At 41.7% G+C, this 27,862-nt stretch overlaps 1 protein-coding gene across 5 annotated transcripts in view; it reads left to right on the forward strand.

Moving 5' to 3' along the window:
• Window positions 1-27,862, forward strand: part of MCC (MCC regulator of WNT signaling pathway) — a 418,752-nt gene that overhangs the window by 201,710 nt on the left and 189,180 nt on the right. Inside the window, exon 1 of one of the 5 annotated variants that reach the window (XM_056537455.1) lies at window positions 9,381-9,524. The exons of the other annotated variants lie outside the window; for them this stretch is intronic. Coding sequence (XP_056393430.1) covers window positions 9,513-9,524 — 12 coding nt within the window. The 5' untranslated portion in view covers window positions 9,381-9,512. Of the gene's footprint in view, window positions 1-9,380; window positions 9,525-27,862 lie in introns of those variants that run through there. 5 annotated transcript variants of the gene reach the window in all.

Below are 27,862 nucleotides of genomic sequence, written 5' to 3' on the forward strand. Positions count from 1 at the left end.
GGTGAGGAGGAAAAAATGAAAACGTAAAAATTTAATTGTCTGAGTCCTTAAGGCCAAAATGGGCTGAGTCCTTAAGGGGTTAAATGTCTTTGTTTGAAAGAGATTTAAAGATTTTATCATAGTTTTATCATGTCTTCTGATATAATATATACCCACCAATTGTTAAAAGTTAAACTAAATAGTAACTTAGTAAGTTTGGACTCGTACAAGGTGTGTACGGCGATAGCAGGTGCCGGGGCCGAAAACGTCACACTGCCGCTCAGCCCATCGCCGGCTGAGTCGGAACTTCGCTGCGGCCGGTGATTGGCTGAGTGTAGTATGACTCGCCGACCACCGGCAACCAGGAAGAGGATCGTGGCGGAGACCGGAGACGGTTACCGGAGGCCCCAGGGGAGCGAAGGAAGGTATGTACTTCTTTATTCTTTTACTGCCGGCAGTATGGAGGACAATTTTTCTATTCTGGAGTTCTCCTTTAGTATCTTTAGCAGTTTGGACGTGATACGTGATGCTGGAACATACACATACACACATTGAGTTGGAATTTACATGCCATGGAATTTACCTGCTCAAAATCCAAATCTACTTAGTGTGACTTCCCCCTACATCTTTGTACAACTGGCAAAGAGCTGCAAAAGGAATCTCACTGCAATGATAACATGCAGCGGCACATAGTTCAGTGAGGAAGGGAGAATGGTTTAAAAAAAAAAAAAAAAGTATTGCAAAGCACTCTTATTATTCCAGAATTTGAGCCCTATATAAACAATGGGTACCTCTCAGACAATCCCTTTAAAAAGGTGCATAAAACAGTTTATTATGCTATAATTGTTTTAATAGCTTTTTTTTTCTCGCTAAACAAAAAACTAAAAAATTACTAGAGGTCCCCCTTGATGTGCAAGTCAACTTATTCAAGGGAAGAACATTTTACCACTGCTCCCTATAAAGCAACAAGCATGTGTTATTTACTGGAAGAAGTTGGAAACTTTATTTAATAGTTTGTCTACACTGGGTTGAAGTATGGCAACATTAAGTGTTAATGCATGAAAAAGACCAGCAATAAGAAGTTTTAGGGTAGGGTCACACACATCGCATCCGCAGCATATGCTTGCCAGCATCAGTCACTAGAGCAAGCTCCCTGTTTTTAGTGACAGTGATGCATGCGCTCTAGCCTCCAATCTTTACTACCCACACTGGGCTGCAGCCGGGTAGCTCTGTGTGTCTGCTCATAGCAAATGCGCAGCAAGAAACACAAATGCGGATGTGGTGTGTTGCTCTACCTTAGGGCTCGTTCATACGGTGGCAAACTCGCAGCATTTGAATGAGGACAGGCTGTCTGCTGTCCTCTGTTGTGGACAATCCACTGCAGACCCTATGGCCTTCAATGGGGCCTTCAATTTTCTTCAGAGGAATTCCTGGCAGAAATCTGCTGCTGAGCCTTCTTGCACCCAAATTCTCAGCAGGAAACATCCAGTGAGTATGCAATTAAATTTCCATGTGTGAACAACAGGGCTGTGGAGTCGGGCGAAATTTTGGGTACCTGGAGTCGGCAAACAATGCACTGACTCCGACTCCTACTAAATTTAGATTGGAATAAAAAAAAAAAAAAAAAAAAAAAGCAAGTTTAAATGTCCCAATTCATAAAAAGTTATAATTAATGACTTCTCTACTGTAAGAATAAACACCAATACATGCAGTGCCTCACGTAACCGCAAAACAAACACATTAAGTTACCGTGAAGAAGCATGCTTTTCATGTGCTTCACTATATGTTATGCAATGCACAATTAGGAGCGGCAATACTTATACTTTCCATAGTGTTGTGTTCTGCTGTTACAGGGAACCCATGGGTAACCTAGCCTCTCACTGATAAGGGATTAAGTAAATAAATATGTTTTTTGCAGGACTAGAGACACTTGTATAAGTGACGGGAATGGAGGGTCAATAGTTCAAGACTGAAGCCATTGGAAAAACTGCTGCCATTCAGCTAAGGCTATAAAAACTTGTAAACTCCGATTGCTAGCTTAAAGGGGTACTCCGGTGGAAAACTTTTTTTTATCATCTGGTGCCAGAAAGTTAAACAGATTTGTAAATTACTTCTATTAAAAAATCTTAATCCTTCCATTACTTATTAGCTGCTGAATACTACAGCGGAAAATATTTTCTTTTTGAAACACAGAGCTGTCTACTGACATCATGAGCACAGTGCTCTCTGCTGACATCTCTGGCCATTTTAGGAAGTGTCCAGAGTAAAAGGAAATCCCCATAGCAAACATATGCTGTTCTGGACAGTTTCTAAAATGGACAGAGATGTCAGCAGAGAGCACTGTGCTCATGATGTCAGCAGACAGCTCTGTGTTTCAAACGGAAAAGAATTTCCACTGTAGTATTCAGCAGCTACTAAGTACTGGAAGGATTAAGATTTTTTAATAGAAGTAATTTACAAATCTACAACAAAAGAGAAAAGCGTGCACTCACCGCTGGTAAACAGCTGCAGGCCCAAGGTCCGGGATCACCACGGCATAGACAGAGACGATGAGCGCCCCTCGTCGTAAGAAAGAAGATAACAGGCATGAGTATAATAACCAGCCAAAAAAGGTGAGCTGAAGGGCTCATGTGCTGGGACCTGTGTGTCAATCACACAGCGGTCCCAGCGCTGACATACATGGGGTGGGCGGTGGCAGGGCATCGGATACCTTGCGCCACGCCTATCTGACCATCAGTGGCTTTAATCAAAAACATTTTTGGGGTGATGAAAGCCTGCAAGTATTAGGTAAAAACATTGCTGTACACACCACCTGCACACATTTTGTCCATAGCCTTTTTTCTGCGTTACACCACCCTCAAAAAAAAAAAAAAAAAAAAGGAATGGGCTACATTTGATGACTGACCTTGCTTTGTTTTGTATACTTGCTGAAACGTAATCTTGATGTACATTTTGAAGAATTCTTATCAGTAATGTTATCTGCCAAGTTGGCTCAAATAGATGCAGTTCATGGTTACATTAGTGGATAACTTCTCCCAGCTCCTGTAATACTCTGCTGGTGTGATCATGAACATTAAACCAGCCCTTGTACAGAATACTGCTATGTAAATGAATTACTGGTGTCAGTGAAAGCCATTTACACTAGAATGTTTTATATCATCCTGCCAGAAAATCCTTGTAATGCAGTAGTACAAGAGTGAAACTTGCTTTGCTAATAGAGTGCTCTAATACTTTAGAGTTCCTGAAAACCTTCTGATTATATTGTATATAAAAGGCCCTGTGCACCATATTGTATTATGGCTCTATACCGTATGTAAGCTTAACTGTCAAGTCTGTGTTAAAAGGAAAATGTTATGCTTGCTGCTGTTCTGTTCCCCACCATGTTTCTCCACTCTGAAACATCCACCACTGTTTGGCCAGTGATTGGCTCAGCAGGGAATTTTTTTTGTATCAAAACGTCACCAAGAAGTGGTGAACTGTGGGATATGGTGGCAGCAAGGAATGATACTTTTTTGTTTCTCAGCCCAGCCAAGCCACTATTAACATTGGGGGAAAAAAATTGCTGAACAACTTCTTTAAGGCGCCATCAGAGACACTGAAACTTTATGATGTGTGTTTGTTTTTTTAAAAAGACTTTATCTATTTTTTTATGACAACATATGCTACTGTACATTTGCAAATCAGCGGTTTTTGGGATCAAAAACATTTGAGAAAACCATTCCAAAAAGGACCTTGCACATAACAATGGGACATTAAATTTTACTGAAACGGAATAACCAGACATTTCCATTGAGTTCAATAAAACCACTGTTACGGCTTAAAGAACCGTATAAAATTAATTATTTATTAAAGGGGTACTCCGGTGGAATTTTTTTTTTTAAATCAACTGGTGCCAGAAAGTTAAACAGATTTGTAAATTACTCCTATTAAAAAAATCTTAATCCTTCCAGTACTTATCAGCTGCTGTATAATACAGAGGAGGTTCTTTTCTTTTTGAATTTCTTTTCTGTCTGTCCACGGTGCTCTCTGCTGACACCTCTGTTCATGTCAGGAACTATCCAAAGCAGGAGAGGTTTGCTATGGGGAATTGTTCCTGCCTTGGACTGTTCCTGACATGAACAGAGGTGTCAGCAAATAGCACTCTGGTCAGACAGAAAAAAAATTAAAAAAGAAATTCACTTCTTCTGTATTATACAGCAGCTGATATGTACTGGAAGGATTAAGGTTTTTTAATAGAAGTAATTTACAAATCTGTTTACCTTTCTGCCACCAGTTGATAAAAAAAAATGTTTTCCACCGGAGTACCCCTTTAAGTACATACTTTTATAAATAATTAATTTTCTACTGTTCTTTATGCCGTAACAGTGGTTCTATTGAATTCAGTGCAAAACCGTCTGGATATTCCATTTCAGTAAATTCAGACTGGCAATTTGCGGTGATTCCGGGTCAATTGGGTCTCTGGTTACCTGTAAAAAAGGGTGAATGTGGCTGTCCGAGACAGCCCCATTCACCTTTACCTAGCAGGAGTGAGGTGGCACGGGTGCCACCTCACGATCACGTGACTGATCGGTCGGAACGACCGGCCAATCACTACCCTGCTGGGCGGTGATCGGGTCGGCGGGGGTCTCCTACCTTTGGCTGGCCCGGCGGGGGTCCCCTCAGGAGCGGCGAAAGGCAGGAGCGGTGGCAGCATCGGCGGCGGTGCAGGCGGCAGGATACAGGATTCACTCCTGCTGTTGCTTAGCAACAACTCTCAGCATGCACAGCCAAAAGGCATGCTGGGAGTTATAGTTTTGCAACAGCTGGATTTCCAACTACCTACAACTCCCAGGATGCACTTTGGTAGTCTGTGCATGCTGGGGGTTGTAGTTATGCAACAGCTGGAGGCACACTGGTTGCGGAACACGTAGTTAGGTAACAAACTCTGTTTCGCAGCCAATGTGCCTCCAGAAGTTGCATAACTACAACTCCCAGCATGTATGATCTGTCAGTGCATGCTGGGAGTTGTAGTTTTGCAACAGCTGAAGGTTTGCCTTACAGGGTACATTCACATGGGTTGGGATTTACAGCGAGTTTTCTGCTGCAAGTTTGAGATGTGGCAAATTTTCCGCTGCAGCTCAAAGTAACAGTGAGAAACTCACTGTAAACCCCCGCCAGTGTGGCTGTACCCTAAAAACGCTACACTACACCTACACCAAATAAAAAGTAAAACACTACATATACATATACCCTTAACAGTCGTCGTCTCCCCCCCCCCCCAATAAAAATAAAAAACATCTTGTGCGGCACTGTTCCCAATACAGATCCTCCAGCTGTTGAAAAACAACTCCCAGTATTGTCGGACAGCAACTGACTGTCAAGGCATGCTGGGAGTTTTGCAACAGCTGGAGACACCCTGTTTGGGAAACACTGCCGTAGAGTATTTTGGTGGCGGATGCAAATCCCCAATTTAGGCCCCAAATGCGCATGCCGCTCTCTTGCTTCGGATCCCTGTCGAATTTCAAGGCAACAGTTTAGTGCCACATATGGAGTATTTCCGTACTATGAATTTTGGAAATATCCCATATGTGGATGCAAAGTGCTTTGCGGGCGCACAACAAGGCTCAGGAGTGAGAGCGCACTATGTACATTTGAGATCTGAATTGGTGATTTGTACAGGGGTGGCTGATTTTACAGTGGTTCTGTAAAACAACGCAAAACTATAAATACCCACATGTGAACACATTTTGGAAACTGCACCCCTCATGGAACATAACAAGGGTATAGTGAGCCTTAACACCCCACAGGTTTTTGACGAATTTAAGTTAAAGTTGGATGGGAAAATGAATAAACTTTTTTTTTCTCACTAAAATGCTGGTGTTGCCCGACAATTTTCATTTTCACAAGGGAAAATAGGAAAAATACCCCCAAAATTTGTAGCCCCATTTCTTTTGAGTATGGAAATCCCCTATATGTGGATGGAAAGTGCTCTGCGGGCGAACTACAATGCTCAGAAGAGGAGTTCCAATGGGCATTTGGAGAGAGAATGTGTCCGCAATTGAAGGCAATGTGTGTTTACAAAGCCCCCATGGTGCCAGAACAGTGGACCCGCCCCCCCAACATGTGACCCCATTTTGTAAACTTCACCCCTAACGGAATGTAGTAAGGAGTGCAGTGAGCATTTTCACCCCACAGGTGTCTGACATTTTTTGGAACAGTGGTCCGTGAAAATGAAAAATTAAATTTTTCATTTGCATAGCCCACTGTTCCAGAGATCTGTCAAATGCCAGTGGGGTGTAAATGCTCACTGCTCCCCTTATTAAATTCTGTGAAGGGTGTAGTTTGCAAAATGGGGTCACGTGTTGGGGGGGGGGGGGGGTTTGGTCCACTGTTCTGGCACCATGGGGGCTTTGTAAACACACATTGCCTTCAATTGCGGACACATTCTCTCCCCAAAAGCCCATTGGCACTCCTCTTCTCCTATTACCCCTTTTGAAAATGAAAAATTTGGGGTAACACCAGCATTTTTGTGAAAAAAATCAAATGTTTCCTTTTCACGTCCAACTTTAGAGGAAATTTGTGGGGTGTTAAGGCTCCCTTTACCACGTGTTATGTTCCTTGAGGGGTGTTGTTTCCCAAATAGTGTGCCATGTGGGGCTTTTTTTTTCCTTTCTTTTCTGGCACCGTAGGGGCTTCCTAAATCTCTTCAAAATTTGCTTTTAAAAAGCTCAATGGCGCTCCTTCTCTTCTAAGCATTGTGGTCCGCGTGCAGAGCACTTTATATCCACACGTGGGGTATTTCCATACTCGGAAGAAATGTGGTTACAAATTTTGGGGGGCATCTTCTCCTATTACCTCTTGTAAAAATTGTAAATTTGGGCAAAAAACTGCATTTTAGTGAAAAAAAAAAATTTAATTTACACATACCGAAAAGTCGTCAAACTCCTGTGGGGTGTTAAGGCTTACTATACCCCTTGTTATGTTCCTTGAGGGATGTAGTTTCCAAAATAGTATGACATGTTGGAGTTTTTTTTTTTTGCTGTTCTGGCACCATACAGGCTTCCTAAATGTGACATGACCCCTAAAAACCATTTATAAAAAACTCACTCTCCAAAATCCCATTGTTGCTCCTTCCCTTCTGAGCCTTCTAGAGCACCCACAGAGCACTTAACATCCACATATTAGGTATATGTGAATCAATATCAAATATATTTGGGATGTCCATTTTCCTTATAAGCAGAGAGTTTCAAAGTTAAAAAAATGCTAAATTTTCCTGAAATTTTGGAATTTTGTGACCAAGAAATGATGCAAGTATCGACGAAAATTTACCACTACCATAAAGTAGAATATGTCACAAAAAACAATCTCGAAATCAGAATGAAAAGTAAAAGCATCCCAGAGTTATTAATGCTTAAAGTGACAGCGGTCAGATTTGCAAAAAACGCTCTGGTCCTTAAGGTAAAAATGGGCTTGGTTCTTAAGGGGTTAATAGAAATAATTTACAAATCTGTTTAACTTTCTGGCACCAGTTGGTTTATTAAAAAAGAAACAAAAAACAAAAACGGAGTACCCCTTTAATGTTGGTGTGGGTGAACTCTCCAAAATTCGCACATGATCAATTCATGACCACTCCAGAAAAACAACTTTATCTTGACATACCCACACAATCATGAGAAAAAAGAAGTACCATATTTTTCTCTCCATAGGACTCACTTTTTCTCCCCCAAAAGTGGGAAGGAAATGTCTGTGCGTCTTATGGAGCAAATGTGTGTGTGCTAAAGTGCAGGGACGGCTGCAGGGGGTGGGGGGGTTTGGTGGGGCTGCTGATGCTTACCTGCTCCTGGGTCTGAGAGGCGAAGTGCTCCGCTGCCCCGTTCTCTTATTCACGCCGCTGCCCCGTTCTCCTGTCCGCATAATGGAGTCTTATGGAGGAGCATGTGACACACACATCACTCCCCTGCGCCCTGCATAACGCTACGGAGGAAGCAGAGTGACGTGTGTGTCACATGCTCCTCCATAGACTCCATTATGCGGACGTCAGAACAGGCCAGCGGTAGTGAAGTACTGGTAAGCAACTACAAGGGGGGTCCTGCTGTTTACAAGGGAGGTTCTGCTGTTTACAAGGGAGGTTCTGCTGGCCACACGGGGGTCCTGCTGGCCACAAGGGGGTCCTTAATATTTTATAATACCCGTTTGGTTCAGAATTTTTTTTTCTTGTTCTCCTCCTCTAAAACCTAGGTGCTTCTTATGGTCAGGTGCATCTTATGGAGAGAAAAATACGGTAACTGCAACGAATGTAGAGCAAAAATATAGTCTACATACAATGATAAATTTCCCCTTGTGTGTGAACAGAGCCTTATCCTCCTCTTTATGTCCTACTACATGCTGACTGACTATGGACTACTGGTCGAAGCCATAACTCGGGGACATTTCATGAGAAGTACTTTAGTGTGGTCACTTGCAAATTAGTCTTTTACTAAAAGCTTTTTCCTCCACATCACATTCTTCTTAAGTGCAAAGGAAGAGGGAAGTAAACTGGGAAATGCCAGACATACTGCCTTGTCCGGAGTTACTATTGTGAAGACTTTTGTTTTCCTCTCTATTATTGACTTGCTGCCAGATTCTGCTGTTACGTTTTAAGTTCAGCCCAATGTCCTGCGGTGATATCTGCTGTCCGCAATGTAAATAGTGGAGAAAAGGAGTCCAGCTCTACGGCACTAAACTAGCTCGATATACAGCTGCTCGTCTGACCTGATTCATCCTTGAAAAATGGAAATAAACATTTCCCTTATAAGCAAACATGCTGTGGCTAACAAGAGCTGAAATAAAATCTGTCCCCGCTTTTAATGCTTTATAACCTTTTGTAAGGTGCAAAATAATGTACTCGAAAACCAATCGCCTGCTGTCATCGATCCAAGTCCCGCAATTTTTTTTTAAAAGTTATTCCTAGTGGTGGCTTTAAAAAAGTCAAACACGTCAAGTAGAAGAAATTACAAAATTAAGTGATATTTATTTATTTTTGGCTAATGCACTTTGGGAGTATTTATGATTTTAAGGATAAATATTATTATTTTCTTGGTTTATTGAATCTCTGTTGCTTGTAGTAGGCATGTTTTATGGGCAATCCCAATGATTCCATACCCTGGAGCAGCTGTCACCTTTTTACTAGGATAGAAATAAGTCTGTGACTCAATAATGCCCTCATTTCCCGGCGCAGATCCCCATCGTGTGGTGTATCAGTGGCTAAACGGTATATGTTGTTCACATTGTGAAAGGTTAGGTCGTGTGTTTTTTTTTTAAGATTCAGGGTGGGACTTCTCAAATTTCCTTTTAGGAAGTTTGGCTGTAGGGTGTCTGTGTTAGAGGCTGATTGCTTCATTCAGCTTCACACAAACTACAGAGGAGGGAGCGACTGTGAGAAAGTCCTGTCAGTGTCTTCTCACTCTTAACACAGAGCTAAACAGTTTTGGGGGGGCGGGGGGACTTCATGCTACTGTATGGTCTTAGGAAACCTTTTTCAAACCTCAAAACTTTAAGGACTTATTCACACCTTCATGAAGCCCAAGGTGAGTATAAACTAAAAAAGTCTTTTGTCTGATTGTCTTTCCCCTATGATTCTCCCTATGTTTTAGAGAAACTAGGCTATTCTAACCATGGAAAGTTTACTACAGGATGTCTGCGTCAGTGTGGGGGAGAATAGGATATGTATCCTTATGTGTTGTTGTATTTTTTTTTAATTATTATTAGTATATATAATATCGTAAACTTCCATAGTTGGCAGGATTTTTAGTAGAAGTATTTCATGCATGTGTATGCATTTAACGTTCTTGCTTTTCTTTTTTTTGTACAGAATACAGTGGTCCCTCAACATACGATGGTAATCCGTTCCAAACGGACCACCGTTTGTGGAAACCATCGTATGTTGAGGGATCCGTGCAATGTAAAGTATAGGACAGTGGTCTACAACCTTCGGACCTCCAGATGTTGCAAAACTACAACACTCAGCATGCCCGGACAGCCGTTGGCTGTCCGGGCATGCTGGGTGTTGTAGTTTTGCAACATCTGGAGGTCCGCAGGTTGTAGACCACTGTCAGAGAAAGTTGTACTCACCTGTCCCCACCGCTCCGGAGGGTCACCACTCGTCACCGCTGCCCAGGAGGTCGCCGTCCATCGCTGTCGCCACGTCCCCGAGGTGTCCGCGATGCTCCGGCAAGGCCTCTGCTTCCCCGGCAACCGCGTTCTCCGTCGCCGCCATCACGTCGCTACGCACACCGCTCCTATTGGATGACTGGACGGCGTGCACAGCGACGTGATGACATTGATGGAGAGCGCCGATGATGCAGAGGATCCCGAAGAGGATGCTCCGTAGCCCCAAGGACAGATGAGTGACCATCACCGGAGCTCACGTAAACGGCTATCCGGCGGCAGCTGAAGCAGTCAGCACTGCCGGATAGCCGTTTATGCGATGGCCCCGACATAAAAAAGCATTGTATGTTGATGCTGCCTTCAACATGCGATGGCCTCTGAGAGGCCATCGCATGTTGAAATTATCATATGTCGGGGCCATCGTATGTTGAGGGGTCACTGTAATGACATATTAGGGTACGTTCACACATGTATATTTTCTGCTGCAGATTTTGCTGTCCATTAAAGTCAATGGGCAGTGAAATCTTCTGAAGCAGATCTGCAGCAGAAAATATGCATGTTTGAACGCATCCTTAGGGTATGTTCACACGTACAGAATCTGCTGCATATTTTTGTTGCGTATTTTGATCTTCTGATTTTGCTACCTATTTACTTAAATGGGTAACTAAATGTGCTGCATAAAATGTGCAGCAAAAATATGCAGCAGATCTTGTACGTGTGAACGTACCTTTACAATTAATCATAGTGAGAGATTCCTAATTTTATTTTACAGAAACGCCTCTGTGGCTAGAGGCCACGCCATAGTTTACTAAAACTGAGAAATTCTTTTGTGAGCAACATTCTACAGTCATATTATCCAAATTGTTTTATGTAAAACAGTGATTCTATGATTGGAATAACAGAGCGATGGTTATACTATGACTATGGAAAAAAAATCACAAGCTTACAATTATAGCGCTTCACTGCTGTGTATCAATGACAAATCCCAACGTGCCCGGACAGCCTTTACTGGGAGTTGTAGTTTTGCAATAGCAGAAGGCGCACTGTTTGGAAAACACTGTTTATGGGTATGTTCATACACAACATATATTCTGCGGAATTCAAAAATATAAACCTTAGTGTGTAGTGATCGAGTTTCTCTGCATAAAATCTGTTGTGAATTTTATTGCAGATTTTATGTTGTGTCAAATAGTTAAAGAAAAAGTGACTATTGAACGGGCTGAATTTAACCTTTGGTTTGGTTTCTACAGCATATGAGCTACATGTGAACATGCCATAACTTTTATTGATGAGAAATATTGTCTCTTCACACATGTCATACGGAGGTATTGTGAATTCTGTTGTTGGAAGGAATGCCCTGCAAGGGTGCACGCATCACAGGTGGGCCCCCTTTTCTCCCAGTGCAACTAAAACAGTCTGACCTGGGGGCACAATGTATACTTGTTTAACAAGAATTAGAGTCCACACCTGTGACTCTTGGATCCATGCCCTCTCGTCTTGTCTTTGGCTCCAGAGTAATTTAGATATATTACATTGACTTTGTTCTTTTTTGTATTACATTACTGTTGTTTGGCTTGTTTGTTAAATTTGGTGTTGCAGAGGTTGAGAAAAGGCATCTGCTCTTGGGCAAGGAGTTAGCATTGTTGAGTTAGTTATACTGTTCTTTTACTATTCTAAGCTCACCTCCATTCACCATGTAGAGGAGTTTTAGGCTATATTGATTTCAATGAGATTCTGCTGTGCTGTTCACATAGCAGAATTTCCGCGCCGGAAACATCTGGCACGGAAATAAAAATTCCGGTGTTCGCATAAAGAGTAGGCATGTCTATTCTTTTTGCGGACTCTGCATGGAATGCGTTGTCATGCTAAGCGGTCCTAGCACCGGCATGTTCCCTTGTGTACATAGCCTTAGGGTGCAAATACACCGGTTGTCGGCTGCATGTGGCCACAATGCTTCAGCCAATTGGCGCTAATTTTCCAGCAAACAACCCCTGTGTTTTCACCCTACCTAGAATTGCTGGCAATATTTATCAGCTGATATGTTACTATATTTTGTCTAGTTATGTGTTAAGAATAGAGTACCGTACATATGCATATAAATGAATTTGCTTTTACTATTTTTCCATTATAATTATTCCACTATTAATTACTTGTAAAATGTTTACCCCAAGGGTGAAGTTTACACGTGGCGTTATTTTCCACAGCGGGTTTGTCCTCAGTTAATCCCCCACAAAATCTGCCTGTGTTACACGTAGTTTTGGATTTAGATTTGTAACAAATATTGAAAATCTGTATCCAACACAGGCAGATTTTTTTGAGGAGCTCGGAGTATGTTCACATGTCCTAGTTCTTTCTGTTGAGGAGTTCATTATTCTTACTGCACCCAATAATGTGAATAGTGTTTTCAATAGCACTGGCTGCAGGAAAAAAAGGACATAACAAAGGACATAATAACCAACCACAATATTTCAGCGGATTACGCACAGTATATCTCCAGATTAGCTCCATTGAATGACAGTGGGGCTAATCCTCAGGTCAGGCAGATCTGTGGTAAATGACAGGTCATAGTGTCCTCCTCAAAATTGTGCTGTAGATCCTCTTGATGAAACACATGTCTGACTTCTGTCTCCTAACCAATCGGGTGTTTTTGAAGGGGCTATGGTGCTTATGCAGAAACTGCAGCCTCTGTAGTTATTTGGCCTTGCATCACTATACTGTTACCAGTGGTGGTGCAAGGTACTACACTGTTACCACGTTCACTTCAAAGAGACAGCACCATAGTACAAACAGTATTGTGATGTTACCTGTAATAAGGATTGGGCATCAGTTTTATTAGGATGACCATCTTCTTTAAACCGCTATGGCTACACTCCTATCTTATTCAGATTAATTGTTATATGCTCAAGTGTGCCTTTTCCCCATTTCAGGATGTTGGCTTTTGATTATATTGGTTTTTCAAGTCCTATTTACTTGAATTAGACTGCCGTGAAAATGTTAGCAGAAAATGTGTCACATGTGAAATTACCTCATGTAGATGTATTAATCCCCACTGGTATTTCTTTCGTACTTGTTTCTTGTGAATTTGACTTAAAACAGATATTCAGCCCTATGTAACAACAGGGTATAATACATTCAGGTCCTTAGGCCTGAAAAATATATTGTGCCTTTTGACTAAAAAGGGTGATGAGACAATAAAGCGGACATGCACATTAGACAGTTGTCAAGTTTTGAACTCCAGCTGTTGGCTGTCCGGGCATGCTGGGAGTTGTAGTTTTGCAACAGCTGAAGGTCCACAGTTTGGAGAGCACTTGTTGAGGCAATTGGATTTTAGCATGCTGAATCCTCTGTTCTCAGGGGAGATAAACCACTATTGGAGGTCTGACTGACGGGGCTCTTTACTGCCACCTCTGTCTGTGTCAGGAACTGTCTGGAGAAGGACAGGGGTGTCAGCAGAGAGCACTGTGGTCAGACTGAAAAGCACTACACACCTTCCTTTGGAGCATACAGCACCTGATAAGTGCTGGAAAGCTTAAAATATTTAAATATAATTAATTTTGAAACTGAATAACTTTTTTGCCACCAGCTGATTTGAAAACATTTTATTCCGCTGGAGTACCCCTGTAAGTAATTCTCTTGTTGTGCATTTACATATAGGAGGCTCAGACTTATCAGTGACTTGGATGTTTACGGCACTTCTGAGATATTTGTCTTCTGTAAATGACCTTTATGTGTATATTAGAGAATGGGTTCCCTGTTGCCTCATGTTCATTATCCTATAATCCAGGAGTAGTCTTCATAATGACATGCAAAGCTTCAGATTTTATGTGTCATTTACTGTCACGTAATTCAACACCATCGGATTTACTATGTACAATTTATTATCTTGTAAAAGTCATTTTATTGAATTCACTTGGGTTCACAATATACCTGGTTTGAGTGCAGCATCCCAGGTCTTACTACAACTATGTTCACTTTCCTTCTATTTACTCATATATTGGAGAAATTCAGGATAATGTACAACATTGGTAATAAAAGCACAATTTTCAGGAAGCACCGTACTCGTAGTAATCCATTGTGTACCACATTTTATTCTGTGTACAAAAATGATTGAATAGTTTTTATTACTGTTAACTTGTTATTGAAGCAGTGCAAATGGAATATATATATATATATATATATATATATATATATATATATATATATATATATATAAAGTAAAATTAAGGGAACCGGCACTGTACAGTAGGACTTAAAGTCCAAATCGGGTGCTCAGCCTTCACAGGTTCAAACTCCAAACCCTTCTTAAACAACTCCAAAAAAGGAAAGCGGCACTCCAATGGCAGAAAAAAGGTGTATTTATTCACCCATCAAGTCAAGTGCGACGTTTCAGCCTCACAATGAAGCCTTGAGAAAGGCTTCATTGTGAGGCTGAAACGTCGCACTTGACTTGATGGGTGAATAAGTACACCTTCTTTCTGCCATTGGAGTGCCGCTTTCCTTTTTTGGAGTTATATATATATATATATATATATATATATATATATATATATATATATATATATATTTTACATTTACCTTAAAATAAGTATATTCTGTTCTAAACTGGGCAACTAAATCACTTACTATCACATACCTAGCTTTGCTTTTTGGGTTAATTAGAAGAGAAAACTGGTGCAAGGAGATCTTTTGTTCCTTCTCCCCATATAGAATATGTTTCGATCAAAATGGGCTAAGTGGTTAGCATTGGTTCAGTGCTGGGTTCCTGGGCTCAGTGGTTAGCATTGGTTCAGTGCTGGGTTCCTGGGCTCAGTGGTTAGCATTGGTTCAGTGCTGGGTTCCTGGGCTCTGTGGTTAGCATTGGTTAAGAGCTGGGTTCCTGGGCTCAGTGGTTAGCATTAGTTCAGTGCTGGGTTCCTGGGCTCAGTGGTTAGCATTGGTTCAGTGCTGGGTTCCTGGGCTCAGTGGTTAGCATTGGTTCAGTGCTGGGTTCCTGGGCTCATTGGTTAGCATTGGTTCAGTGCTGGGTTCCTGGGCTCAGAGGTTAGCATTGGTTCAGTGCTGGGTTCCTGGGCTCAGTGGTTAGCATTGGTTCAGTGCTGGGTTCCTGGGCTCATTGGTTAGCATTGGTTCAGTGCTGGGTTCCTGGGCTCAGTGGTTAGCATTGGTTCAGTGCTGGGTTCCTGGGCTCAGTGGTTAGCATTGGTTAAGAGCTGGGTTCCTGGGCTCAGTGGTTAGCATTAGTTCAGTGCTGGGTTCCTGGGCTCAGTGGTTAGCATTGGTTCAGTGCTGGGTTCCTGGGCTCATTGGTTAGCATTGGTTCAGTGCTGGGTTCCTGGGCTCAGTGGTTAGCATTTGTTCAGTGCTAGGTTCCAGGGCTCATTGGTTAGCATTGGTTCAGTGCTGGGTTCCTGGGCTCAGTGGTTAGCATTGGTTCAGTGCTGGGTTCCTGGGCTCAGTGGTTAGCATTGGTTCAGAGCTGGGTTCCTGGGCTCAGTGGTTAGCATTGGTTCAGTGCTGGGTTCCTGGGCTCAGTGGTTAGCATTGGTTCAGTGCAGGGTTCCTTGGCTCAGTGGTTAGCATTGGTTCAGTGCAGGGTTCCTTGGCTCAGTGGTTAGCATTGGTTCAGTGCAGGGTTCCTTGGCTCAGTGGTTAGCATTGGTTCAGAGCTGGGTTCCTGGGCTCAGTGGTTAGCATTGGTTCAGTGCAGGGTTCCTGGGCTCAGTGGTTAGCATTGGTTCAGTGCAGGGTTCCTTGGCTCAGTGGTTAGCATTGGTTCAGAGCTGGGTTCCTGGGCTCAGTGGTTAGCATTGGTTCAGTGCAGGGTTCCTGGGCTCAGTGGTTAGCATTGGTTCAGTGCAGGGTTCCTTGGCTCAGTGGTTAGCATTGTTGCTGTGCAAGCAATAGGAGATATTTCTGTGATCAGATTCACACCCTGGAAGACAGTTTAAAGGGAAACGGTCATCCTGTTCACCCACACTAAAACCAAAACACTGTGTTTATAGTGTGGGTGTACAAGAGTCTGGTAAGGGGTTACTGACTACAATATGTACCTTCAGTCTGGAGAAATGTCCTGCCGAAGATCCGCTTCTACCTTTTCTGGAGGCGGACCTCTCCAGCTCAATGTGAATATTCATTGTCTGTGACGTCACATCCTAGTGACGTGGAGTTGCTGATCATGTTAGCGCATGCGCCGGCTGAATAACGACAATGGATATGCAAATTGAGCCTACGGGGCCCACCTTCAGCACGCAATTCAGAGAAGATAGAAGTGAATCTTCAGTGGAACATATCTCCAGACCAAAGGTACATATTTTAGTCAGGGACCCCTCATCGGAATCCTGTTCACCCACACTATAAACCAGTGTATTGGGTTTAGTGTGGGTGAACAGGATGACCGTTTTCCTTTAACAAGACCAGCAGGAAAATATTTTTAAAAGTGCTTGGCTGGTTTAAAAACAAATAAAACTAAAAAATAAAGTGCCCTCACCTCTCCAGTCCCCTGCTGCTGCCATTCTGACACTCGTCACTGGCTGCATCAGCAGGGGATTTGCAAGGTTAAGCACTTTTTCCTGGTTGTATCTTGACATACAGGAAATATTTGCTCAGTCAATCAATGGGATTTTGTTTAATTAATTATTTTATTTAATTTATTTATATTTTTTTCTGCCAGACAAAATCTTACACCACTGAGCTGTGGGATCTGGCAAGATAACTATGCTTTATGTTTTTGAAGTGTTACGTGTCTGAAGTGGCGGATTGAGAGCTTCTCATATTCAGATTGGCACATGATGGATGTGGGGTTGTTTTTGTTCTGTTCATTTGTTGTAAGAAAATCTTTTCCAACAGGCTGGAATAATAGGTTGTGAGCCAGCCTACATATGAGAAACTGAAGCATCTAGAAAATCCAATATCGGCACCCCCACCGCTGAGTAGCTTGTGATGAGATACAGCTTGTAATATACCTCAGATCATTTCCTAGGTAGTGGCTTGAGAAGAATGTATTTGGCATTAAAGGGGTACTCCGCTGGAATTTTTGTTATTATTATTATTATTATTTTTAATCAACTGATGTCAGAAAGTTAAACACATTTGTAAATTACTTCTATTAAAAAAAAAAAAAAAAAATCTTAATCCTTCCAGTATTTATCAGCCCTCTATTTGCTCCACAGGAAGTCCTTTTCTTTTTGAATTTATTTTCTATCTGACCACAATGCTCTCTGCTGACACCTCTGTCCATGTCAGGAACTGTCCAGAGCAGGAGAGGTTTGCTATGGGAATTTGTTCCTGCTCTGGACAGTTCCTAAAATGGACAGAGGTGTCAGCAGAGAGCATTGTGGTCAGACAGAAAGAAAATTAAAAAAAGAAAAGAACTTCTTGTGGAGCAAATAGCAGCTGATAAGTACTGGAAGGATTAAGATTTTTTTAATAGAAGTAATTTACAAATCTGTTTAACTTTCTGGCACCAGTTGATTTAAAGAAAAATGTTTTCCAGCGGAGTACTCCTTTAAGGTTCTTTTATGGAAAACTCTGTTTACTTATAGGGATTGCTGCATTCATCCTTTTCATAAACAGACTTTTCCTTTTTATATGTTTATCTTCAAAGAATTTACATTTATAAAGCTCTACAATGTAGAGCCATGAGAGTAGATGCATGCTGACATTTTTGTCCCTATTTGACCTGTTCCATTCACCATATGGTGAAAGAAGGAAAGAGCTTAAAATAGGGATAATTGATCCCTTTGCTAAATGGATGACACATCACATGCATGATGAAAATAAGCAGAGGGTCATAGCCTGTCCTGTTTTACTCAATTTTCACTTGTTACATGGGCACACAGTGTCATTCATTATGTGGCACACAAATGTCACTTTTTTTTTATCATTTAAAGAAAGTAGCATTATTTTGTTCCTATTTTCCTTCACATGACAGTAGAAAACAATTCTCTGACCTCAATTCTTAGTCATGTGCTGTCAACTAACAGAATTTAGAAAGTTCATGGAATTTTTAACAATAAAACAAAATCACGTGTTGATAAATGTAGACGTTTGGCTTACTCTTGACTATCATGCTCCTGGTTGTAATTGATCCTTAGGCTATATTCACACAGCAGAATTTCCACACATCTGTACCAATTCCGCGGCCGCATTCATTTGGATGTTGTGCGGATTTCGTGCAGATTTCGTGTGGAATCCCCATGTGGAAATTCTGAAGTGTTAATGGGAGTGCGGAATCCCATTGAAGTCTATTGGGCTTTAATTTGATGCTGAATCCGCGTGGCATTCCGCATGCGGAAATTCTACTGTGTGAATATAGCCTTGCATGCTTGTTCATGTTTTTTAAAGGTGTTCATAAATTTAAAAGCTGAGAAGTCTGTACTCTATACATAGCTTCAGTTTATCGGGTGTTCATGGCTTTGACATAAGAAACAACTGCATCAAAACAATGGAAAACAACATTAAATGTTAATTCTTACATTTTCATGTATTGTCAAGTTGTAAAACGGTTAGCAATTTTTTTATTTTTTGTATCTGATTCTTGGAAGCTGAGTGACAGAAGAATCTGAACAGTAAAGTTATGGCCGCCTACGACCATAAATTTTGGAAGCTGTACAACTCACTTTTCAGGAAGCTCTTACAATATCTGTAGGTGGAAAAAAATTTAAAAGTCTACCTCTAATGATGGTCCCAACGACAGCATATATGTTTAATCCCTTAACGACGCAGGACATAAATGTATGTCCTGGTGAGGTGGTACTTAAAGGAGTACTCTGATTCATAAATGTATATCCCACAAATGTCCCCCATGGCTCTACCTCTCTTGCCATGTACTTCTTGTTGCAATTGGTCCAGCCGTTCTCCCGGTGCAGCGCTCCGTATTTCATGGCACTTCCTGGTTATGGTGGTGTGGAGGGTGACGTAAAAATCATCATCCCCCATGCTGCCTTGCTTCAAGTTCCTGTGCCTCCCTCCTCCTCCTCAGCCCCTCCCCGCCCTCCTGCTCTCCCCTCCCCAATAGGCAGACTATTGTGAATCATTAGGTCCGCTTTGCATTTGGTCATGCGCATAGGATGGGTGTTACGTTACTCTTATGTGTAACTCCTTTTGTGAATAATCCTGATAGTTACGCCAGCGTAACTATCAGGGATATTACTGGACAAGGAAGATCACATGCCTGGTCCAAAGTAAATGCTGAGTGCGCAGGCGCGCACAGCTCAGCATGATAGGAGGGAGGCTGGGGAGGCATTTACTCAGCCGAGCGAATGCCGGCTGAGCAAATGAAGGGGGCATGCATATTTAGGAGTGGGAGTGACCGTCTCGAGGGGATTTATTATGTTATATAACTTTGGCAATGCTTGCTATTGGTTGAGAAAAGTTTTGCTTCAGAGTACTCCTTTAACGCACCAGGACGTACATTTATGTCCTATACATGACCGCGAGCATTGGAGCGATGCTCGGGTCATGTGTGGCAGGTCCCGGCAGCTGATAGCAGCCAGGGACCCACTGGTAAGGGCGGACATCATCCATTAACCCCTCAGATGCTGTGATCAATACATATCACGGCATCTGCAACGCTGCGGTCACTAAAATGGAGGATCGGATTGCCCACAGCGCTGCCGCAAGATCCGATCATCCAGAACGGCAGGCGGAGGTCCCCTCACCGGCCTCCGCTGCCTTCCACGGGTTTTCTGTCCTGGTCTGATATTGAGCAGACCAGAGCAGAAGATGACCGATAACACTGATCAGTGCTATGCCCTATGCATAGCACTGAACAGTATTAGCATACAAATGATTGCTATAAATAGCCCCCTATGGGGACTATTAAATTATAAAATTAAAAGTAAAAAAATAAATAAAAAATAAATGTGAAAAATCCCCTCCCTCAATAAGAATGTTAATTGTCCCATTTTCCCCATTTCACCCCCCAAAAGTGTCAAATAAATTAAACATTTTTATAAACATATTTGGCATCGACGTGTGCATAAATATCTGAACTATTAAAATATTATTGTAATGATACCGCACGGTGAACGGCGTGACCGTAAAAAAAAAAGGTCCAAAATTGCTTTTTTTTTAATTTTTATTTATTTTTTTTTATAACATTTTATTCCCAAAAAATTTGATAAAAAATATATTAAGTTTTATATATGCAAATATGGTATCAATAAAAAGTACAGATCACGGCGCAAAAAATGAGCCCTAATTCCGCCGCTTATACGGAAAAATGAAAGTTATAGGTCTTCAAAATAGAGGTATTTTAAACATACTTATTTGGTTAAAAAGTTTGCGATTTTGTTTTTTAAGAGCAACAGTAACCGAAAAGTATGTAATCATGGGTATCATTTTAATCGTATTGACCCAAAGAATGAAGAACACGTCATTTTTACTGTAAATTGTACGGCGTGAAAACAATACCTTCCAAAATATGCAAAAGTGCGGTTTTCTTTTTAATTTCCTCACACCAATAGTATGTTTTTTTGCACCATACATTTTATGGTAAAGTGAGTGATGGCATTACAACGGACAACTGGTCGTGCAAAAAACAAGCCCTCATACTAGTCTGTGGATGAAAATATAAAAGAGTTATGCTTTTTTTGAAGACGAGGAGGAAAAAACGAAAGTAAAAAAAGAATAAAATTGTCTGAGCCCTTAAAGGGGTATTCCGGGCAAAAACATCTTATCCCCTCATGAATGGAGGGGGCGTGGCGTGACGTCCCTTCCCCGTCTCGGAAGCTCGGCTGTTTCCAAAACTGCAGACGCAGCTACGCATAGAATGCGAGCTGCTGCAGGGAGATCACGGGGGGTCCCAGCGGCGGGCCCACACGATCAGACATCTTATCCCCCTATACATTCGATAGGGGAGAAGATGTTTTTGCCCGGAATACCCCTTTAAGGCCAAACTGGGCTGAGTCCTTAAGGGGTTAAAATATGTGGCAACTTCTGATCCAGAGACTAATGTGATCTGAAGAATTACCTGCCGGAAGTCCAATGCAAGTCTATGGGACTTCCAGCAAATTGGTCCTCAGGGGAGAAAACCGTACTCCCCTCGGCTTTCAGCTCCACTGCAGTCATGGGCATCTTCTGTCTTTGCGCCCTCAGCTACTAGAGGTCTTGGAGCATCTCTTTCTTCAGGACACTTACATAGGATGAGTGACATCTTCCTACGCTTGTGCAGAGGATGAGCACAGATCTTAGCCCCCGCTTACAGTTAAAGGAGTACTCCAGCGCAGCATAACTTATCCCCAAAGAATAGGATAAGTTATGGATTTTGGGGGGGCAGGGCATGTCCGAGCGCTGGGGCTCCCTGGGATCTCTTGGACGGGGCCGCGGCAGTCTGCAGAGAGTGCAGTTTCGTCCCCAGCAGCAAGCCGCAGCGGACACGCCCCCTCCATTTATCTCTATGGAGTACATGGAGGGGGCATGTTGGCTGCCGTGTCATGCGGGGACTGAACAACCCCTTTCCAGCATACTGCCGCTGCCCCTTTCAGGAGATCCCGGGGGGATGGAGATTCCAGGAGCCCCAGTGCTCGGACCCCCCACGATCTATAACTTATCCCCTAAAAAGAAGCACAAGACTGCTTTGTGAGCCTTTTCCCCAGTTATCGTCTACCAGATTTTGTTTTAGAACAATTTTGTTGTATTCTTTCTTCATTGAGCTCTTAACATTGTTGTAGCCTGTTTAGACAGTTGCACAGAACTATGTGTGTCTTGTGTGAGCAGATGGTTGAGCTCACGTGCATCATTGACGACATGTCCTCTACTTGTTTCTCTAAATTATTTGCAATAAATAGGTCATGTGTGTTGTTTTGAGAAAATTACAGAGTGCATAGAGACTCAAATAAAAGGTTTTCTTAAACATTACTTTCATGTAATCTACTAAATAACTGAAGTCTTCTCTTCCTATAGGTCAGCTGCAGTGGTTGCAATCTTTTGGTCAGCACATCCTTTTTCTATTTGGATGACAATTTATTGATTATTGGTGCAGCTTCTAGAACAGCAACCTGGATAATCTTCTGTAGAGGATCCAGACCTTTTTGCTGTGAAAAATGTGTCATACAATTTGATTGGTCTGTAAATTGTGACATGTATCATCCTTACTTGGGAATTGTCACACCCCTCATAAATAATTTTTTTTATCAACAATATTATGAACATGACATTTTTGACTTATTAGCCACCTTTATGATTAAAAAATATATTTTAGCTCTCACTTTATCTTATCTGACAACCTTAAAAATCTGACAGCTAATTCACCCACACTAGTGTGGGTGAAGAGCTTTAAAAAGAGCGATCACTTACTTTTATTAGTTCAGTATGTCCTGTCTTTCAACCATTTATATATTAATGGCTATTGCACTCCTGTATGCAATGGAGGCGGGGAACTCTCTTGCCCTGTCTCATCAGTATTCCACCCCAGGCCCGCCCTCTTGCTGAATATGCTGCCAAACATCTTCACTCTCATGAGACGTGAGAGCCTACAGGGAGGATTAGCAGGGGGGATTAGATCTTTTTCCTTTTTAAAGGGGTATTCCAAGCAAAAACTTTTTTTTATATATCAACTGGCTCCGGAAAGTTAAACAGATTTGTAAATTACTTCTATTAAAAAATCTTAATCCTTCCAATAGTTATTAGCTTCTGAAGTTTTCTAATTGCTCAATGATGATGTCATGTCCCGGGAGCTGTGCACGATGGGAGAATATTCCCATAGGAACTGCACTGCTCCCTGGACATGACATCATCATTGAGCAGTTAGACAGAAAACAACAACTCAACTTCAGAAGCTAATAACTATTGGAAGGATTAAGATTTTTTAACCCCTTAAGGACTTAGGGTTTTTCCGTTTTTGCACTTTCGTTTTTTCCTCCTTACCTTTTTAAAAATCATAACCCTTTCAATTTTCCACCTAAAAATCCATATTATGGCTTATTTTTTGCATCACCAATTCTACTTTGCAGTGACATCAGTCATTTTACCCAAAAATTCACGACGAAACAGAAAAAAAAATCATTGTGCGACAAAATCGAAGATAAAACGCCATTTTGTAACTTTTGGGTGCTTCCGTTTCTATGCAGTGCATATTTCGGTAAAAATGACACCTTATCATTATTCTGTAGGTCCATACGGTTAGTATTATACCCTACTTATATAGGTTTGATTTTGTCGCACTTCTGGAAAAAATCATAACTACATGCAGGAAAATTTATACGTTTAAAAATGTCCTCTTCTGACCCCTATAACTTTTTTTTATTCTTCCACGTACAGGGCGGTATGAGGGCTCATACGATATTTGTTTTGATCAGACTTTTTGATCACTTTTTAATCATTTTTAATATAAATATTATTCATATAAAAAGTGACCAAAATACGCTTTTTTGGACTTTGGAATTTTTTTGCGCGTACGCATTTGACCGTGTGGTTTAATTAACGATATATTTTTATAGTTCGGACATTTACGCACGCGGCGATACCACATATGTTTATTTTTATTTACACTGTTTTATTTTTTTTATGGGAAAAGGGGGGTGGATCAAACTTTTATTAGGGAAGGGGTTAAATGACCTTTAGTAACACTTATTTTTAACTTTTTTTTTTGCAGTGTTATAGGTCCCATAGGGACCTAGAACACTGCACACACTGATCTCCTATGCTGATCACTGGTGTGTATTAACACGACTGTGATCAGTGTTATCGGCGCTTGACTGCTCCTGCCTGGATCTCAGGCACAGAGCAGTCATTTGTCGATCGGACACCGAGGAGGCAGGTAAGGTCCCTCCCGGTGTCCTGCAAGCTGTTCGGGACGCCGCGATTTCACCGCGGCGGTCCCGAACAGCCCGACTGACTAGCCGGGATACTTTCACTTTCGCTTTAGAAGCGGCGGTCAGCTTTGACCGCCGCTTCTAAAGGGTTAATACCGCACATTGCCGCGATCGGCGATGTGTGGTATTAGCCGCGGGCCCCGGCCGTTGATGAGCGTCGGGACCGACGCGGGAGCCGGCGCAGGACGTAAATATACGTCCTGCGTCGTTAAAGGGTTAATAGAAGTCATTTACAAATCTGTTTAACTTTCCGGAGCCAGTTGATATATTAAAAAAAAAGTTTTGGCCTGAAATACCCCTTTAACACCTCTGAATTATTTAAAAATATGACTGTAGGAAACCTGTTTTATATAATGATATGTTGTTTTGGTGCTCCCTGTACCCTACGATTACCAGTTTCTCTCAGCTCGTAGATTTTTTAAAGATGTTTTATTCTCACATGCTATTGTCTGGAAATAATCCACCCTGGATAGTATGTACTGCTCTGTAGTAAACATGAATTGCTGTAAGGTTGTAAGTTTTAATAAGCTTCTGTTCTGCCAAGGGAATCTACACCTTGTAATTTATCCCGATAAGAAGATGATATGACAAAGAAACGGGTCCTGGTCAAGTCAGTTAAGTGATGGCCTAGCTTTGTCTTCGCTCCTATGGGTCATTGAGAAAGCTGTTTTCTTATCAGCTCTGTCTCCCTGGGCTAGTTATACAGCCTGGATGAATCATTGAAGTGACCTGGAGAAGAAATAACCGGTGGGATTTTCTATAGAAGTCTAACAAACGGAAAGAGATCTAAGTGGTCATGCCAGCATATTGTTTCAACTCTTATTACAGCTTCTATTTTAATGGGTTATAAATATTCATCCTGATGATTCTTGGAGGGATGTTCACATTACTACAGGAGAATAGTTCAAGGGGAAGGCAGCTTCTTAGAATGTGTAAGTATGCATCAGAGGCATGGGCTATGCATCACAGCATTTTCTTGCATTTATGTACATCTTGAAAATCTATACGCAGTAGGATTACTTCAATATGATGTGCTAACAGTTAGAACACAGAAATAACTAAAACATTTCCACATCTTTAAATATTAAGTCGCCTTCCTCATAAATTAGATTCGGGATAAAAAAGATTTTTTAAATCTTCTATACCCTTTAGGCTGGGTCCGCATTTGGTCTGTATGCTGGAATTATAAATCAGAATGCCTTCAAAATAGGTATTTGTAAGTATACCATATTGTACGTGCAGCCTTCTTGCATCAAAGCAGATGCATATTGGCATCTTAGGTTTTAAATTTTGTATCAATTGATATGCAGCATGAAAAAGTCAATTACCTGTGTACTACAGGTGAGTAGAATTATGGTAACTCTATTTATATAGTTCTTTTTTCGTTAAGAGGTTGTATACTGTAAAAGTATCACCATATCCGTTTTTTCCATTAGTGTAGCGGAAGAAAGCATGTTTTAGTATCTGACTCTAATCCGTAAAATCCCCATTACAAGACTATGCCTAAAATCTTGTCTGTTTTAAGGCGGCATTCATACCACATTTGGGGATTGCATCAGCCAGGCTTGGCAGGGGAATTTCAAAACTGCCTCCTGCCATTTCCCTGCCGGACCTGCGCCATATCCCTTTTATTTCAATGAGGGGACAAGAGTCAACTAGTAACTCTGGTTGGCTTATTTTCCTACAGTATCCAGTTTTAAACCGGACTGATTTTCTGTCCAGTTCAAAAACCGGGTATGGCGGGAGAATGAGCCGACCGGAGTCAGTAGCTTACTCAGGTCACCTCATTGAAATAAAAGGGGTACGGCAGGGATACAGTAGGAGGCGTTTTTTAAACTTCCTTTCAAATCTGTCTGCCTTATGCCCAAAACATGGTGTTATAGCAGCCTAGGGCCATGTTCACATGGACAAAAATGTATTCAATTTTTGCCAGAAAATACAGGAGGACATTCTTCACATTTGCTAGCCGTCTCCATAGACTGCAATGCATTTCCGAGCAGAATATGCATAAACAGTGAACTGATTCAGGATTTCACAGTGCAGAAGAATCCCATTGAAATCCCCTCGTAGAAATTCTGCTGTGTAAACATAGCCTAACGGTACGTTGAGACGAGCGGATTTACAGCGGATTTTACGCTGCGGTACCGCCGCTGAAGGACCTTTTGTATGCTGCCTTTACATGTGCCTGCTCGGAGCGTCAATACGCGGTGTACTCGCACACATCACTGCCGCTCCCCCTGCTCTATGAGCTAGGCCAAGAGCTGCCTCGATGTGCGAGTATACTGCGCATGTGCGCGGCGACTTGCACATGGCACACGGCATATTGCTGCTCCGAGCAGGCACATGTAAAGGCAGCATACAGAGGTCCTTCAGTGGCAGATCTGCAGCGAAATACACACTGTAAATCCGCTCGTCTGAACGTACCCCAAGACTGTTGGGAAGTTGTATTGTAAATCATGCAGTATGACAAACTTTTGGGTACAGTACATGTGTTTTGAACATCTCTGGTTGTGTTTTATGGCTATAGTAATAGTAGATGTAGGAGTAATGAATGATTCCAGCAACAACTTATGAATCGAGTCTCCCATGTGAGATTCAGTGAATGAAGTGTTCTCTGTTCTAGCAGGAGCAGGAAGGGTTTATTTAGCTATACTATGCTTTGTGTGCCGTGTAATTGTGTGCTCTACTTTTGTTTTCTGCAATGATTGATATTCCCCAAGTTTGTTTCGGATCAAGACACCCTATCTTATGTACATTGTTCTCAGTTTTTATTTTTTCTTTCTTTATATCAAAAGTGCTCTTCTGGGATTTGGAGAAAAAACAAGGGAGTTTATTACCAGAAGGTTTTCTTTGCCTGAAGGCAAACTAAGCCTAGAAGTAAAACTCCAGGAACTGAAAAATGACTAGCAGCAGACAGAACATGACAAGTGAAGTGCGCCGCAGCATATAAATGCATTGTTGGGGATTATTTGAAATGGTTCTGCTCCTTATGTTTAGTCGGGCTGGCATTGTTTTTTTGTTTTGCTTTTCATCCTTAATATAGTCTGAGACAAACTAGGGAGATGTAGAAATTAGGTTTTGCTTAAAAATTAAGAAATGTGCAATACTATAACGCCTTGTTTACTCAGCAGTTATTGTTACGATTTGTCTCTAAACAATCATGACATTTATTCTTTAGTGTCAGTGCACTAAAAATTTACACTAAAAGATTAAAGGGGTATTCCAGGCAAAAACATTTTTTTATAGATCAACTGGCTCCGGAAAATTAAACAGATTTGTAAATTACTTCTATTAAAAAATATTAATCCTTCCAATAGTTATTAGCTTCTGAAGTTGAGTTGCTGTTTTCTGTCTAACTGCTTTCTGATGACTCTCGTCCCGGGAGCTGTCCAGCTCCTATGGGGATATTTTCCCATCATGCAAGGTATATTCTCCCATCATGCACAGCTCCCGGGACGTGACCTCATCATTGAGCAGTTAGACAGAAAACTTCAGAAGCTAATAACTATTGGAAGGATTAAGATTTTTTTTATAGAAGTAATTTACAAATCTGTTTTAACTTTCCGGAGCCAGTTGATATATAAAAAAAAAGTTTTTGCCTGGAATACCCCTTTAACAATACCTAAAAATTATGCCAATGTTGTGGTGTCTGTAAATGTTAATGAATCTTGGTGTGACACTAATCATTCCTAGCTCAAAGCTTCTGAGAGCCATTGCTAGGTGATGATGGTGCTGCCGACCGCTGGGACCCCCACAATCTCCTGCCTTGCTCCTCTCCTCTCCAATGCTCTGAGCGACCAAGGCTCCGTTCCTGAAGCGGTGTAGACCACCGCATAAGTGTCCCCCGACTCACCCGTAGACATTGCATGGAGAGGACTTGTCAACAGCTGCCCCTTATGCCCTATACCGTTGATAGGGGATAAGAAGTGAAGTACTGGAGTTCC

Source organism: Hyla sarda, chromosome 1, assembly GCF_029499605.1.
Source record: "Hyla sarda isolate aHylSar1 chromosome 1, aHylSar1.hap1, whole genome shotgun sequence".
Classification (NCBI taxonomy): Eukaryota; Metazoa; Chordata; class Amphibia; order Anura; family Hylidae; genus Hyla; species Hyla sarda.